General features: G+C 55.2%; 6 protein-coding genes across 6 annotated transcripts; 2 read left to right on the top strand and 4 right to left on the bottom strand.

Moving 5' to 3' along the window:
- Positions 1-844: 844 nt before the first annotated feature.
- On the top strand, positions 845-3,057 carry CDEST_04636 (Putative alkaline phosphatase, alkaline-phosphatase-like, core domain superfamily; the record flags this gene model as incomplete). Its single annotated transcript, XM_062920795.1, has 5 exons — positions 845-1,387; positions 1,443-1,627; positions 1,678-1,756; positions 1,806-2,479; positions 2,526-3,057. The coding sequence occupies 5 exons, from the start codon at positions 845-847 to the stop codon at positions 3,055-3,057; spliced, it is 2,013 nt and encodes a 670-aa protein (XP_062776846.1).
- Positions 3,058-3,382: 325 nt separating this feature from the next.
- CDEST_04635 (Putative CutC-like domain superfamily protein) lies at positions 3,383-4,756 on the bottom strand. Its single transcript, XM_062920794.1, has one exon. The coding sequence runs from the start codon at positions 4,656-4,658 to the stop codon at positions 3,903-3,905; it is 756 nt and encodes a 251-aa protein (XP_062776845.1). The 5' UTR covers positions 4,659-4,756; the 3' UTR covers positions 3,383-3,902.
- Positions 4,757-5,445: 689 nt separating this feature from the next.
- Positions 5,446-7,096, bottom strand: CDEST_04634 (uncharacterized protein; the record flags this gene model as incomplete). The annotated part of the gene is made up of 2 exons (XM_062920793.1): positions 5,446-6,866; positions 6,916-7,096. The coding sequence occupies 2 exons, from the start codon at positions 7,094-7,096 to the stop codon at positions 5,446-5,448; spliced, it is 1,602 nt and encodes a 533-aa protein (XP_062776844.1).
- Positions 7,097-8,553: 1,457 nt separating this feature from the next.
- Positions 8,554-9,302, bottom strand: CDEST_04633 (Putative phosphatidylglycerophosphate phosphatase, HAD superfamily; the record flags this gene model as incomplete). The annotated part of the gene is made up of 3 exons (XM_062920792.1): positions 8,554-8,637; positions 8,686-9,024; positions 9,081-9,302. 3 exons carry the CDS (start codon positions 9,300-9,302, stop codon positions 8,554-8,556), a joined length of 645 nt encoding a protein of 214 aa, XP_062776843.1.
- A 736-nt stretch (positions 9,303-10,038) lies between these two features.
- On the top strand, positions 10,039-12,218 carry CDEST_04632 (Putative origin recognition complex, subunit 2). The gene is made up of 2 exons (XM_062920791.1): positions 10,039-11,746; positions 11,823-12,218. The coding sequence occupies exons 1-2, from the start codon at positions 10,155-10,157 to the stop codon at positions 11,935-11,937; spliced, it is 1,707 nt and encodes a 568-aa protein (XP_062776842.1). The 5' UTR covers positions 10,039-10,154; the 3' UTR covers positions 11,938-12,218.
- Positions 12,146-15,374, bottom strand: CDEST_04631 (Putative polyprenol kinase family). Its single transcript, XM_062920790.1, has 2 exons — positions 14,397-15,374; positions 12,146-14,348 (listed from the first exon to the last, which is right to left on the bottom strand). Exons 1-2 carry the CDS (start codon positions 15,010-15,012, stop codon positions 12,253-12,255), a joined length of 2,712 nt encoding a protein of 903 aa, XP_062776841.1. The 5' UTR covers positions 15,013-15,374; the 3' UTR covers positions 12,146-12,252.
- Between the last annotated feature and the right edge of the window lie 906 nt (positions 15,375-16,280).

The raw sequence follows: 16,280 nt of genomic DNA, 5'->3' as shown, positions 1-16,280 counted from the left end.
CTCTCACGCTGAACCATTTCTTGACAATTCTGGCGGCCGCCCCACGAAATGACCGGAATTGACAACATTGACGAATCATGGTCTTTTTCAGCAAACCCGAAGGCTTTCTGAGCTTTCGTGTCTCTCTTGACCTGCAGCGCCAAGCCAACGCCACATGACGCCGTTCATCTCTTCTACCCTCGACACCCCACGCTTCCAGGCTTCATCCCCCAAACCGGCGACCGACGACGCAGCTTCTCTCTTGCTGTCCCTGGCATCATCTCCGCCCTTAGTCGTCGACAAGAGCCTTGGCATTGGATCGCCGAGATGCCGAGCCCTCAACTCGCTCAAACACGTGCCTCTTGCGCTCACAATGAGCCGTGAAGTTGCATCCAGTTTCCTTCGTCCCAGTACCCTGTCACCAACGCCGTCATGATATCGGCCTATCCGTCCATTCGCGAGCCAATTGCATGTAAATACTAGGATTCGGGCGACGGAAGTCACACCCGACGCGTTGGTCCAAAGTTCCTCCAGCTAGGGGGTGCTACGTGCAACCTGCAGTTCTCATCCCGGCTTCTGCGATCCTTGGCTCACGAATGCGAGGATCCTCGAACCGAAAGGGGAAAAAAATGATATTCATGCAGCGAACAATTGCATGGCGCTCCGGGATGGGTCTTCGGCGGGGGTTACACTCGATTCACATGGGACAGACGAGCTTTGCTACTGCTGCTGGTAGTATTTATGTATATAAGCTCTCCGCCTGCAGTAAGCTTCTCTCAAGCTCGGAAGCTCTGTCGTCCTTTCTCTGACGCTTCACCGTTCGTCCCGACTTCATTGGCAGTTAATTCACCGCGGTCGGATCAACATGATGGCAAAGCTCGGCCCTCTCGCAGTCTTGGCTGCCTCGCTGTCCCTTGTGTCGGCGCAGACCTACCAGCGACTCGGAACCTGCCCTGACCTTGGTTGCGTCTTGCCGCCCGACCAATCCGACTTCCTCCCTGGCCAGCTGTTCGATCTCCGTGTTGAAGTCCATGCACCCGTTAACGGCTCCGAGGCTTTTAACAACGGCGTCCCTGATGAGGCTTTCACGGTCAACATCGCCAAGGAGGGTGCCGAGGCCAAGAGCTTGACGGACTTCTTCGACCTCGAGGAGCCCGAGCTCGAGAAGTGGTCGTTCGGTTGGTACGAGGACCTCTATGCCGAGGATGCGAAGCAGAAGAGCGTTGTGAACGTGGCCTCCAAGATCTGGCGCCACCTTGCTCTGTACGAGCCCGGCAACTACGAGGTCACTCTCAAGTACTACGACGGCAAGACCACCACCGCCAACTGGGTCGTGCGGCCTCTGGCGACGGAGAAGAAGGCCAAGAACGTCATCTTCTTCATTGGCGACGGCATGACGACCAACATGGTATGTCTGACCCCGTGCGACCGTCGTGCCAGCGGCGGCTTCTAACACATCACAGGTCACTGCGGCCCGTCTCCTCGGCCACAAGAGCATCAACGGAAAGTACCAGACCAGCCTGGCTCTGGACAAGTTCCCGGTCATCGGCCACCAGATGACCCACTCCATCGACAGCTACATCACCGACTCCGCGAACTCTGCGTCTGCGCTGTACTCTGGCCACAAGAGCACCGTCAACGCCATGGGGTGAGTGGTTTCGATGGCACTTGATGGCCTTTCCTAACTGACTGTGTTAGTGTCTACGCTGACTCGTCCCCTGATGCCTTTGACGATCCCAAGGTCGAGACTATCGTTGAGCTGATTCACCGTATCTGGGTATGTTCGCGCTTCTTTTTGGATTTGACATCATGTACTGACTTTCTAGGGCTCTGCTTGGGGCGCCGTCTCCACAGCCTTCATCGCCGACGCCACTCCCATCGCCCTGACCGCCCACACTCGATCCCGCTCCCTGTACGGACCCCTCATCGAGCAGGCCCTCAACGGTGTCACAAACTATACCTGGACCAAGATGAACGGCCCTGACGTCTACCTTGGTGGCGGTGCCGAGCAGTTCTACCCTGGCAAGGGCTCTTACCAAGGAAAGGACTACTACGAGGAGTTTGCCAACAAGGGCTACACCGTCGCCCTTAACAAGACCTCTCTCGAGGCTGCCGATGCCAACGAGAAGATTCTCGGAATCTTTACCCAAGGCAACCTCCCCGTCTGGCTCGACCGCAATGTCCTCACCGAGAACCTGGCGAAGCTCACCAACGACCCTACTGGCAACAAGAGCGCTGCCACTGACGTTCCCGGCCTCAAGGAGATGACCCTCAAGGCTGTCGAGACCCTTCACAACCGCGGCGGCGATAAGGGTTTCTTCTTGATGTCTGAGGCTGCCTCCATCGACAAGCAGATGCACTCTCTCGACTACGACCGCGCCCTCGGCGACCTTCTCGAGCTCGATGACACCGTCAAGGCCACCATTGAGAAGCTTGAGGAGCTCGGTATCCTCGACGAGACCCTGGTCGTTGTTTCTTCCGACCACGGCCACGGCTTTGAGTACGTTGCCTCGTTCATCCTTTTGATTCTAAGCTGACCTTCAAAGCGTCTTCGGAAACGCAGACACCAAGTATCTCGCCGAGCAAAAGGACGACCGCACCAAGCGCAAGGCCGTCGGCGTCTACGCCAGCTCCGGTCTGTCCCAGTACACCGTCGAGCAACCCGGTGTCAGCTACAACACCGGCCCCAACTTTCCCCTGAACTGGAACCCCCGCTACGCCATCGCTGCCGGGTTCGGTGCCAACCCGGATCGCCGTGAGGACTACCAGCTCCACGAGTCGGCCCGCACCCCCGCCGTCGCGGCCACCAACACCTCCGACTACTACGCCAACCCCAAGGATGCCGTCGACGGTTTCGTCGTCAACGGCACCCTCCCCACCAACGAGGCCCAGGGTGTTCACTCGCTCACCGACGTTGCCGTCTGGGCTCGCGGCCCCTGCCAGGAGACCTTCGGCGGTACCTACAACAACATTGACATCTTCTACAAGATGGCCAACTGCCTCGGCCTCGCGCAGCCGCGCAACGGCACGGCCCCCGGCTGCGGCGGTGCCAGGCGCAGACGAGCGCTCCAGGCTTAGACGTGATGTGTTTTAGACTACAAAAGCATTGCGGGCGGTGTTGGGTGTTGAGTTTTGGGTGAGTGTTGAACTTTGGTGATGGCATTGCGTCTTCGGGAGGTAGATATTTCACCACAATGGCTCGTCTGGTACTGTTAAATCTTAAAATACAATACTATATTATCAGTCGTGCTCAGATTGTTGTAAAATGAGTTCCCGCATTCTACTGCCAGAGCACATATGGAAAAGCAGCTTTGACTACAGACTGTACATCTGTTTAGGCCCATGTTGAGCCACTTGTAGGTAGCGCTTTTCACCAGGTTGGTTGTATGTTTGATAGAAAGTTGACGGTGTAGCTATTGAAATGGATCAGGGGCTAGCTATTGGAAAGCATATTCTTCAGAACCATTCTAGATTGATATCATTGCGCATGCGCGGGAGATTTGAACCCACCACGCGGTCGAGATGCTCGCTGTCTGATAGTCCAGCCGAGCATTTATTTGCTTGTTGTCTGATTGCGTCCCCGTCGGATCTCATCTGGGCGTCGGCTGTTACGCCTGCGCCAGGGTCGATCTCCTGCAGCAGCAGCTCCGACACAGGATGGGATGGCTTGTACGGAGGCCCAACTACTATAGGAGACTGTGTTGTGAAAAGACGAGGCACAACTGCGTCGATTCCACGTCCAGGTTGACTGCGGTACACATCATACTGAAGAATGTGGCTCCGCTTCGATGCCACACATCGGTCCCCGCCCCGGCCCCGAGCAGCCGCGGCTCCGGTCCACCATAGATAGCTCTGGACCCGAGACCACCCCGGCTGATGGCCTATCCGACGTCTTCTCAGCCTCGATCAGAAAGCAGCCAAGCCTACTTCTCAGCAAGCCTCTCCAGGATTCCCATGGCCTCTTCGTCGTCGACCTGTCCCTCCTCGCACTTGCCCGTGTAGCAGCTCGAGTGTGCCCACACCCCGTCCCCCAACCCGTCCACCACCTCCCCAACGTTCTCTTTCCTCACACCGCCGCCAATAATGACCTCCAGCTTCCTCGCCCCCGCGCTCGCCTCGCGCACCACCACCTCCAACACCTTCCGGTTCGCCGCCGCCGTCCCCGGCCCGCCCGAGGTGAGAACCCCTTGAAACCCGCACGCCACCAGGTCCCTTACCCCCTTCTCGACGTCTCCTTCCTCTCCAGAGCTGATCACTTCGTCAAAGGCCCGGTGGAAAGAACAGGCCAGCCCACCCGCGGCATCGACGAGCCTTCGGTTGGCCTCGACGTCGACCGCCAACGCCGCGCCGTCCCTCCTCAGCGCGCCGAACACGAACCCGTCGCCCCGGTCGGCCCGTAGCGCCCCGCGGAAGGCCTCGACGTCGCTCGCCATCGCCGCGAGCTCGTCATCTCCGTAGACAAAGTCCACGTCGTCGGCCGGCTTCCCGCGCGGCCGGATCATGATCCGCAACGGCACCGTGAGCCATTTCGTCACGCCCTCGAGGTCCGCCAGCGTCGGCGTCGTGCCGCCGGCATGATAACTTCCGCGCGCATTGAGCTCGATGCGCTGCGCGCCGAGGGCCTGGGCGTGCAACACTGAAGAGGGCGAAAAGACTGGTATTTCAAGGTTGATTGGCATTTTTTCTGGATGGTTTGGGTGTCGCTGGCCGAAATTACTGTTGGTTGGTTACAGGCGAGGTTGAGATGAGTTAGCTAGAAAAGAAAGCATGGCCCTGTAATGTTTCTTTAACGTCTATTAGGGGGGGTCCAGATTGCAACCCAACACTTCGATTGGAAGACAGACCGCTTTTAAACCTCGTAGAAACCCAGTCTTGCTCAATTCCAATATTCGTCCTTGACACCCTTGCTTCCCCTTCGCTTCCCCTTCGCTCGGACGGTAGTCCCAACATCAGATCATGCCGTCCTTCCTCGCTACTTTTCTTGTCAGTATCCACCACGAGAGACTCTTGTCGTTCGAGTTTCCTCGGAAAGCTTAGTCACTGTGCATTTTCTATTAAACTTGAGACATGGGATAAAGGGAAAGGAGGCGTTACCTCAACAACAAAACATGTTTGATCAACGATGCTCGATTCCTACGGGCATTAACTCTACTAGGCCTTGGGTGACCAGGGTCCCTCTATGAATGCGCGCTCTCTTCGAAAAGATCATGATGGGTATCTCTCTCTGGCCGTAATGCCCATTAACCTCATCCAAACCCCCGACCCAAACTAAATCCATCCAGGCTGACCAGTCTTGGCTCATAACGCAAATGTTCAATCAATAATTCTCTCCAAACGTGTCGTCTTCCCAACCACAAACGTCGATTAATCAACGGGCCCTTTGACAAGGGCTATATCGCCGATTATAAGACCTGTTCTGGCTCAGGGAGACATACGCACGCCCCAAAAGATACTGTCGCCTAACAACTAGGCCCAGTGATGAGCGGGAGTCTCGGACGGCTTGATCTCTTCGCCGAGCGCAGCCTCTAGCTGTCCGTCATGCTCCTCCGCGAGGATCTGGGGGCTGTTCGAATGACTCCCCGCGTGTCTACCCTGGCGATGGCCATAACGAACAGGCTGCCAACTACCCGAAGCAGAAAATGAGTGGCGCTGGGGGTACTCGGGGACGGATGAGTCGTAGCCGTGATTAGACATAGAGCGGCTCTCGGAACTTCCATGGTTAGGCGCCATCAGGCCAGATTCACGACCGTAATAGCCAGCTGGCGAGGAGGTACGACTCTCATAGCTCTCACAGTTGGCTGCCATGGAAGGAGAGTTGCGGTTAAGCAAATGCCAATCTTGAGCATCAAAGAATTGGTTGGCCATTAACTGTCGGGGCGCATAGTCCACCTGAGGGTGAGGGACGTGAGGATGGCTATGAGATCGATCGTATAAGCCCATCGGATGACTCTGGGCGAACTGGGAGTGGCCATGGTTCTCGGGGTACGGCTGGAAGTGCTCGTTATGGTAGCCATGGTTCCGGTGCGTCATAGAAGGAACCTGGTCACCAAACTCCATCGGCGTATAGTAGTGCTGCACAGAATGGTGGTTGTCCGGAACCCCATAGTAACTAGTGCTCTCTTGTGGAATCTGAGAATGAACACGGCCACGCCGCTGGAGTCTGTCTCCCTCGTATGGATGAGCTCGGTGGTTGCTTCTGCGCTTGGGAGCTTTCAAGGGCGCTTTTGGGAGAGGCGATTGCTCAGCAGGCGGCCGGCTCGGCATGCCAGGAACTGCACTGTGTGGCTCCAGGTCGGCAGAGGGGGCTCGGCTGTTGGTGCGATAGGTGCCCTCAAGAGTCGAACGCTCGGCGGACAGAAGCGCTTGGATTGGCATGTGCGGGAAAAAGTCACCGTAAGAGCTCATACTGGCTGTGGGAACTCGATGACCCTCGAAGGTAAGGCGCTCAGCAGGCAAAGGAGCCTGAACTGAACTGCTGGGGACATACTTGTTGTAATGGCCCATGCCAGCATCGAGGATGCGACCACTCTGGTGTGGAAAAGGGGAATCTTGAGAATGACCATCCTTGGCGGGGAACCGAGTGAAGAGCCGGGGTTTCTTGTCACCATTCACTGCATCCTCCTCGGAGTCATTCTCGAAATGATCCTCAACCTCGGTAGTCTCGTCAGTGTGGTAACCGAGGCCGTTTTCGACCTGGCTATCGGCGTCCTGGCTCTCGTTGACGAAGGTCGTCGCATCATCACTGTCATAGTCGAACTCGGTCTCCTGGGCCTTTTCCTCTTCCCTGGCCTTGTTGGCCCTTTTGACGGCATTCTGATACTCGCGCACAAAAATCCCAGCGTTGGGCGAGACGCGACTCTTCTCAATATTTTGGAAAAAGTGCTCAACTGGATCCATGTTAGCAAATGTGTGGTGAACGGGATATGGCTGGCTTACATAGACCGAGATGAGTGTAGGTGCGCTTGGCTTTGATACCCATGATGGACTGCATCAGCGGGGCGAGTTGCTCCCAGTTTTTGACGTGCGCGGGTCCGTTTCCAATCCGCTTCTGGGACTGTGGCACGATGACACGCCAGAAGACGCGCTCCTCGTCGACTGACCAGACTTTACCGCCCATTTTATCTGTCGGGTGTGAGTGATATGGGTAAGTATGGAGGTAAGAATGCTGGTGAGCAAAGGTAGAGTAAGAAAGCTATTGAGTAGTAAATAATGTGATCATGGATTACCCTAACGGCCAGGAATTATAGTTAAATTACTGACCTTGGTAGTGTGGACGAAGTGAATGAAGCCGAGATAATATAGACTTACTCTGAAGGATTGTACGTGAATGAATGATTCGAGCCCAGGATGGATTCGACTCGGTGATTCGAGAAGGAGCGAATGAATACTAGACGGTGGAAAAGTGACCAGGCTCCTAAGTATTTCTATTATAAACCGAATGAATTGGGCTTGAGTTGAGAGAAACAGGGAAAACCTAGAACCAAGTGCGTGTTGTATTAGGCTTCAAAGGTCTATTTTGAGACTGCTGTAAAAAGGTTGAAGTTTTATGTCCTTGGAGGACAGGTAGTGATTGAGGGTAGTCCAGTGAATTAGATAAGTAAGGAGCATGTGAATGTGCAGACGATTGCCTAAGGGATGCGACGAAAGTGGCTTTCTTGAACAAGACGGAAGTAGTGAAAGGGTAAGTAAGAGCAGCAGGAGACAAGGATGCCTACCTAGAGAGGCAAGAGTAATATCAGGAATCAGGACGGAAGGAGTGACAGGACGGAAAGAGTAACAAGACGGAAGGAGTAACAGGACGGAAGGAGCAACAGGATAGAAGGTGAAACAGGACGGAAAGAGTAACAGGACGAAAGGAGTGACAGGAGAGAAAGGGTGACAGGAGAGAAAGTGTAATAGGACAGAAGTAGAGAGTAGTACAAAGAACTAAGAGTAGTGTTAGACATAAGGAGCAATAGGATAGAAGAAAAAAAGGGTCAAGGGCAAATGTAGTTATGCAGTAAAAACACAAAAAATAGAGAAGAAAAGAATATACATAGATAAAGAACTACCACTTTAGATTTAGGTTTAGGTCTTCATAATTGCATAGTATACTACTTATTTTATCTTAAACCATTTAGAAATATATATCTACTAGAAGCCTCTAATTTATAGAAATATAAAGCAACAAAAAGTAAATTACATCTAGATAGGTTTTATTACTAACTTACAGTAAGAGTAATAATATAAGAAAGTAGTCTAAGATGTTGTAGGTAATATATACTTAGTAGGAGTAAAGTCTAGTAAGGAGGCAATATTCTAAGGTTAAGGTAATAAATAGAGTATTACAGTAAGAGCTATAATAGAAAGATAGAAACTATTAATAAGACATAAAAGTACTTTCTAAAGTACTAAGACATACAATAATACAATAGAAATTGTTGCTATAAGGTAAGACTTAAGACCTTACAGTCAGGGAACCTAAATGCTTGTCCTTTAAAAGTAGATAGAAAAATAATTAACACATTTAGCATGCTTCACAAAGCAAACCTCACCCACTGTGACCTAGCATTAGAGAAGCAGGCCATCGACTACCTACTCAAAGGGGCTCTGTGGCACTGGGGCCTGGCAGCCCCTGGCAGTCAAAGATGCAGCCAGACGCCATTCAAGTCTCGAGAACTAAACTCATTAGCAGACAGTTTTCAGTTTCCCAAGTGACTGACTTACAATGCTCTTCTTCTCAGCTGGTACTACGCCTTCTCTGATCCAAAACCCCCAGCCACCCATCATGTTGGCCAGCATCATGTCGGTCGTCAAGCGGTCACCAACGACGGCGACCTGGGATGGATGGGAGACACCCGTCTCGGGATGACTGCGGAAGTACTCCATGATCTCGGAGCCGCAGCCGGGCTTCTTCGTTTTGTGAGCAAGAACGGTGATTCCAGTTGCTTCTTCTAGTTCCTTGGCCAGCTTCAGCGAGGTGTCGTAGGATGTGGCTCCGGCGGTGTTAGACACAATAACCAGCCGGCGGCCGGGATACGCGGCCTTGAGCTGCTCAAAGCGTTCCTGTTGACGATGGTGAGTGGAAATGAAGGCGCGTTGAACTAGGTAGGTCGACATACTTTATACGGCTTATAGACTTCATTAGTGTGGGGGACCGCGAAGCAATCGTCCTTGTCAAGAACAACCGCCCGGATGTCACAGTCACGGATCTGCCCTTCGAAGGCTTTCTGCAGGGGAATTGGCAAATCGTTAAAAGTAGCGACGGTGTGTTGCGGTAGACAAAGGGATGGTCTGAAAAGTAATCTAAAGACGTTCACCGATCCTGAGAGGTTGAGATTCATCTTAGCGAACGGCCGAGAGGTGAGGCTGTGGAGAGGTGACGTCTGTGTGGTTGAGTGCAATGGACTAGAGAGTTGAAATTTGGCCCTTGGGAGCTTAGGGCGGTAGCTACCCCTGTCGGCTGATAAGATAAGGTTGCCGATGTGCAGGGGCCCCTGTCAGACAGCGTTTGCATGTGGATTACCTGTTGATGAACAGAATCTTTACATTTAGTTCGGACAGGTGGTAGTGCTCAGCCTAACATGAGAAATATGCACCAGTGAATGGGGGATTTTCGAATTGAAGCCCAGCACAGAACTGTTGCGGAGCTATTTCATCCTATCAGTTTGAAAGTGTCGTCGCTCGCCTTGAACTCATTCGGGGTTGGCACTTTCGATCCATCTTCTCTTTTTGGGATTGGAGAAAACCCCGCCAATACTATATCTGAATTGAATCTCGGTTGCATACGTACATCATGTTGGACGACAGGTATGGTCATATCTAGCAGGTGACACCAGTCAGTTCGGCTATGATTCGAGAGTGTCTCTCCAAGTGATAGAGCAAAAGCATCAGCAAAGACAAAATTGAAGACCGCTTGCCAAAAGCACGTTAAGGGGAATCCATGGACACAATGCCTGGTTGAACCAGATAGATAGCATCGTATCGTGACTATGGGAGGTAGGCCACTGGATGCACCAACGCTTCCCCAGTTCAATTAGAGCCACGGACCCACTTCCCGGTCTCCCTCCTAGCCCGACTTCACATTTTCGCGTCAGCGCGTCGTCCGTTGCTGTGCCGTGCCCTCAGAAGCCCGCAGTATACAACCACCTGCCCTTGAACCCACATATTGGACAAGCAACAACGTACCGTTGACAATGGTTCTCAGGGGAACAAATGAACCCGATGTGGGCGACTCCCCCAGTGGGAGACTGAGCCAGAAACGCTCCCGCCAGCAACTTCAGGACAATACGAAACCCGAGCCTGTGAACGGCACCCCGTCGAAGCGGAGGCGTCAAAATGCACCTGTCGACCCATACGAAATACCCTCTGACAACGATGACGAAGAGGAGGTAGATACGGAACCGGTGGCCGTGAAGCAAACTCCAACGAAGCGAAGGGGCCGCCCGCCTAAGCCCAAGCCCGCCATTCCGTCAGCCAGCGGCCCCGTCACGCCCTCGAAACTGCGACATGTGGACGCTCTGGTAACACCATCAAAGGCCATAACACCGAGGAGGAGACAGGCAGCCGATCGCTCTGCACGGCGGAAAAGCGCCCGGTCCCTCATCCAGAGCGTCGTCGCCGATGATAGCGAAGATGACGAAGGAGGCCTGGCCCGGGAAATTTATGAGTCGAGTGAAGAAGAAGAAGACGAAGAAGAAGGCGAGGCAGACGAGGCAGACGAACGAGACACAGCACCGGCAGAGACCGCACAACAACCCGAACCAGAAACACCATCCGCGACTCCCTCCCGCCGCAGGGGGCGCCCGCGCAAGCAGCCGCCGCCGAAATCCCCGACCCCGCCCCGCGACCTTCCACCCCACGAGATCTACTTCGAGCACAACAAGCCCGGCCGCGCAAAGACGTCGCACAACACCCTCTCGTCCCTTGAACTTCTCTCCCACGGCGAGTTCTTTGACCTCCTCCGCGCCCGCGAGGAGCCCCACGCCGAGGACCTCGCCTACCTGCAATCCCTCCACGAAGCCTCATTCGAGCAGTGGCGCTTCGAGCTCGGCCAGGGGTTCAGCCTGTGTCTCTACGGTCAAGGGTCGAAGCGCGACCTCGCGGGCAAGCTGGCGGAGCACCTGTATGCGGTGGACTCCAAGGCGCCCATTGTTGTGGTGAACGGCTACGTCCGCACCATCACGCCGCGCGACGTCTTCACCACCTTGGCCTCGGCCCTCAGCCCGCCCCCCAAGCTGCCCGCCCAGGCCACGGCGATGGTCCAGGCCCTTTCTTCCGCCCTCACCGCCTCGCCCGCCCACCTGACGGTCATTTTGAACTCGATCGATGCCGTGCCCCTCCGCAAACCGGCGATGCAACAGCTCCTTGCCCAGCTCGCCGCTCACCCGCGTATCCGCCTCGTCGCGACAGCCGACACGCCCTCTTTCCCGCTGCTCTGGGACGCCGCCCAGCGCACCTCGTTCAACTTCCTCTTCCACGACTGCACCACCCTGCAGCCGCTAGACGTCGAGCTGGACGCCGTCGACGAGGTGCATGAGCTGCTCGGCCGCAAGGCCCGCCGCGTCAACGGCAAGGACGGCGTCGTCTTCGTCCTGCGATCGCTGCCCGAGAACGCCAAGAAGCTGTTCGAGCTGCTTGTCATCGAGGTCCTGTCCGTCATGGACGACGGCGAGCAGCAGCAGTTCGGCGCCGAGAACCCGGGCGTCGAGTACCGGATGGTGTACAACAAGGCCGTCGAGGACTTCATCTGCAGTTCCGAGATGGCCTTCCGCACGCTGTTGAAGGAGTATGTATACACACGCGCGCGTTATCTTTTCTCACCCGGCATTCTCATGTCCTTGAACATTGACTGACGAGCGCAGGTTCCACGACCATCAAATCATCACCAGCAGGAAGGATGCACTCGGCACGGAGCTATTGAGCATCCCGTTCGGGCGGGAGGAGCTCGAGGCCATACTCGAGGATCTGATGTCATGATTTGGGGCAGTGAGTGACAGACCGGGGAGAATAAGCTTGTTATGCAAATCGTCCCGTTGAAACCGACACACACACACACACACACACACACACACACACACATTGCATGGCATTTGCACCTAGGAATGGGAAATGAGATAGAAACCGGCATGGGCGGTTAACCACACCATGAGGGTCGCAGCAAAACATACAGAAAACAAAACGTTGCATTCGTAATGATCATAATACCCATTGGATGCTCTAAGGAAGTTTTTAGGCCAAACCAGCAGACCCCATTGACCAGCCATCAAACGCCATCCATAACCCCTTCTATGCCTATACCCCGATGCTTTTGACACACGTCCAGAGCACCACCGGCACAATAACGTTATCGTTTCCGCCGGTCAGGACGGCCTCCGTCAAGCTGGCGATGCTGGCGCAAAAACCAGCGTTGCGAGCGGCCGCGGGCCAGGTCACCTGCTGCTCGTCGGCGACTGGCCAGCCCCCAACCCTCAACCACGTCGTCGCCGCCATGAGGCCGAGGAAGACCGCCACGGCGAAGGCCACGCTGCCCTCGAGACTCTTTCCGCCGCCCCAGACCCACTTACGATGTCCGTACCGGCGGCCGATAAGGGATGCGGCTGCATCGCCTAAACCAACGCAGATGACGCCCGCCACCATGCTCACCTCACGCGTCGGTACCTCCCAGTCGGTCAGGTATCCGCTGCCGGTACGCGGAAGGGTTGCCAGGGACAGCCAAAGCGGGATGGCGCAGCCGATCAGGAGGAACAGATGCGAAATGACGACGGGGCCTTTGTGGTCTCTTCCGTCGACGTAGGGAGTGAGGAAAGAGGCAATGGGTCTCGACAGGGGCGGTAGCTGACTCGCTCGCAGGAGGTCGAGGATAAGGAAAATTGCGAGGACCAGGGACAGCGCCAGGCCGGCGAAAACGGGGTCGATGTAGGTCGCCGGTAGGAACATGCCAACCATCATGAAGTGGAACACCTTTCGCCTCGTGTCCACTTCGTACTTCGGGTCAAGGCGGATGACCACAGTTAAGCCGACGACGACTATGGCAAGCCAATAGGCGCTCATCAGCAGTCGCGTGTTCGCCTCGCCAAAGTCGGAGAGCCGGATGCGCTGCACCCAACCGAGATGGCAGGCCACCTTTGCGCCTTCATCTAGGCGCGTAGGCAAGCAAATCCACCGCTCAAGGTTCGCTTCAACGACTTTGAATCTGAACCGCGGCAGCTCACCAAAGAGATATCCCAGCGCCCACCCGACAGGTTCGTTGCCCATCAGGGCAAATCTGCCGATGTACTCTCGCACGGGCACAAGAATGATGGCGACGATGCAGATGTAGACATAGGTTGCGTACGTCCATTTTCTCACGGTGGCTTGTGCCTCGGTCAGTTTGAAGAACGAGCGGACGGTGGTCGAAGCGGTGCGCTTCCTGCGACCCGCCGATGTGTGGGTCAGGGATCGTCGAGGCCGAGGCCGCTGTAGGGTGTAAGGGAAGGTATTGCGTCGCCCAACGGTGGTGCCGTTTGGCGATTCTGGAGACTTGCTCCAAGACCCGTCCAGCTTGCGGTCTGCTTGGGATGGCATGTCGGCCATGCCGAACGTCCTGACTCTCATCACATTTGAGAACTGCCCGTTCACGATCTCGTCCTCGGAGTCGCCCAGCTCCGAAGCAGATTCCTCCAGCGACGAACCCAGCAGTTCATGCTTGAAGCGGCGTATGGACAAGCCTTCGGAGAGGAATCCAAAGACGGACGATTTTTTCGAAGGGGATACAACCCGCTTGAATCGTAGCCTCGGAACCCTAGCCAAGGCGATTCCCCATCGAATAACGGGTCCACAGATGACGAGGACGCCGACGCCGCCTCCCCATAGGAGTGCTTGGAGAATGGTAGCTTGGGGCGAGTGTGCGAGCAGCAGTACATTGATCAGGGCAATGGACAATAGCTGTAGCTCGGCTGTAAGCAAGCTCGTCGTCGTAAGGTAATGCAACACCAAGAGTAGAGTCTGATGCAGCGGATAGAGAAGGACGGCAGTCTCTGGAGAGACGGCCGGTCTTGCGTGCGACGTAGGTGTCGTCTGGTGGGACATCAACACTGGTAGGCATGAGAATATCCATTGAAGAGGGTTGATTGCCTCGTAAGCGTCTGCCGTAGGAATTAAATATTTGGGTATCGATGAAATGCTGAGAACGATGTTTGGGAGGATGACGGCCTGATTGTCGGGGGATATTAAGAGTGACAGCAGTAGCGTCACGGAAGGCGGATATAAAATAGGCGCGGGATCGAAGATGGTTGGCACGGTGATTGGCGACTTCTTGGACGAGGTTTGGTGGCGGATCGACCACGCGATCAGTCGGAATGGGTAGAGGATCATAAGAGACGTGATCAACGCGCCTGGGAAGCGCAGTTCTGTAGATTGTTAGTTTACGTCTGGCCCGCCAGCTGGGCATCACGTACCTCGACTCCAGGCGGAGAAGATGGGCCTCACCGTAGGATTGGAACGAACGACGGCAAAAAGGGAGCCAACAATGACGAACTCGGATACGCGGCGAATGAGCTCCTTGGTACGCCGGTAGTTGCGTTCGTTAAGGAATCTGCGAGCTTCTTTCCGGTCTTCCTTTTCCTTACGTCTTTGGAGGGCATCCTCCTCCTGGTCTGGAGAGAACAAGGGTGTGGATGCGCCCGAAAGCACTTCATTGCGCCCCCTCAACCCCTTATGCAGACGCACCTTGGGTGCCGGAAGCCCCTTTAAGAAATGCTCATCGTCGGCTTCAGTACCGCTATCGCTCCCCTGCGAAGAGTCCTTGGTGAAGGAGGGGAAAGGAGACGGGGTTCGGCTCGAATCTGCTGACGAGGTCCTCGGCGGCGTCGGCGTTGCATTGGCCGGGCGGTACACTAGGCGATGGGCGGGGTGAGGGAGCTCGGTGTTGAGGTGGTGGTAGGGATGGGGTGATCGACTGAGGGTCCGGATCTCATCGTTTTCTTCTGTATCGTGGCCGAAGAGAGCGTTTGGGTCGAGGTGCTCGGGCATGACGAAGCTATCGCATCGGGGAGGTGTTGTGCCAGCGTTCATCCACAAGTCGCCGAAGCTATTGGGCGCGGGTACGGGTGCGAGTATGGGCGTGGGCGTGGTTATGGGTGTTGACGCTGCTGGGCAACATGGGGCTAGGTAAGACGAGGGGTGTGTCCCAGGTGGACGTAGGCGAGCGTGGTCCAAGACGTCGGAACACGAAGACTGCTTGTTTTGTTGATGTTGTTTGGTCAAATTTAGTCAAAGTCAAGCCATTGGCGATCAGTGGTGAGGGAGAGGAGGGAGGTTTGACGACGCTGAGGTGGTAGTGGGGAGCTCCCCATCACATGAAAGACAAAAACACGAGAGCGAGAGAGCGAGAGAGAGGCGCAAATTGGGTTAGGTTGCGAACCGCTAAAGCTGTGTGTTGTCTGTCAACTGGGCTGGCTGGGGCCGCACAGGTTTGTAGCGGGCTTTCTTGCCTCGCCGTGTTGGGAAAGCGGCCCATCAGCCGCGCGGCGCCAGGGAGGAATGCGCCAACGCGACTGGACACTGGACGGGACGGCACAGTGACAAGCGACAGCGGCCAAGGCCCCAGCCTGCTAGGATATGACATTCCCTCCCACTGCCGACCGGATTTTCCCACTCTTTTTCCCTTTTTCTTCTTCTTTTCCTTAGGAGGTTCCGCTGCGTGCACGAGCCGTAAGGCCAAACAGCATAGCCAGTGGCTTAGCCAAGGGCGCCCAAGGCCCAGCTTGCCATGCTGTTCTTGGCGGGGCTGCCAAGCTGGGTTCCGGTTGAGCGCTGGAACTGCGGGTGAGGATGATTAGGTAATGCTGTGATACACTGTACAAAAACCTTCCCGACGGGACCGAAGGCACGTCTCTCGTTCGCGAGACTCGCGAGACAAGATGACAAGAAACACTACTGTGATATGATAATGAGGCGCTTGACAACATGCACTTGCCACATGGGGAGCAATCTGATACAGGCATGCAAACTCACAATCCGGTGATCCCATGTCCGACACCCAGCCTCGATTCGCGATCCCGATGCGGTGGGTGGACAGGCAATGCCTGGCATTCTCCCTTCTCGACGGGAGTAATGTTGACGTCGCGGTGTCATTTTTAAGTAATCTCGACACCGGCACAGGCCAAGCCAAAGCGCGGTCAGCCTCCAGCTCATTGAGACGATAAACTCAATTGGCTGCGTCAGCACACAGTGATGACCAGCCTAGTAGTATTCGACAGACCTTGGCATCATATATCGCGGTTCCGTCACGTGTTCGACTTGACTTGGCGGCCTGGTTATGGCAGCGCACGCACACCACA

Source organism: Colletotrichum destructivum, chromosome 3 (assembly GCF_034447905.1).
Source record: "Colletotrichum destructivum chromosome 3, complete sequence".
Lineage (NCBI taxonomy): Eukaryota > Fungi > Ascomycota > Sordariomycetes > Glomerellales > Glomerellaceae > Colletotrichum > Colletotrichum destructivum.
This window is presented reverse-complemented; position numbering and strand designations above follow the sequence as displayed.

What these genes read in the sequence shown, in the direction of transcription:
- CDEST_04632 (XM_062920791.1), top strand. Translation starts at nt 10,155, where the DNA reads ATGGTTCTCAGGGGAACAAATGAACCCGATGTGGGCGACTCCCCCAGT. An exon ending in TTCCGCACGCTGTTGAAGGA is followed by an intron (nt 11,747 to 11,822) that starts GTATGTATACAC and finishes TGACGAGCGCAG; the next exon opens with GTTCCACGACCATCAAATCA.
- CDEST_04631 (XM_062920790.1), bottom strand. Translation starts at nt 15,012, where the DNA reads ATGAACGCTGGCACAACACCTCCCCGATGCGATAGCTTCGTCATGCCC. An exon ending in CTTCTCCGCCTGGAGTCGAG is followed by an intron (nt 14,349 to 14,396) that starts GTACGTGATGCC and finishes AACAATCTACAG; the next exon opens with AACTGCGCTTCCCAGGCGCG.
- CDEST_04635 (XM_062920794.1), bottom strand. Translation starts at nt 4,658, where the DNA reads ATGCCAATCAACCTTGAAATACCAGTCTTTTCGCCCTCTTCAGTGTTG.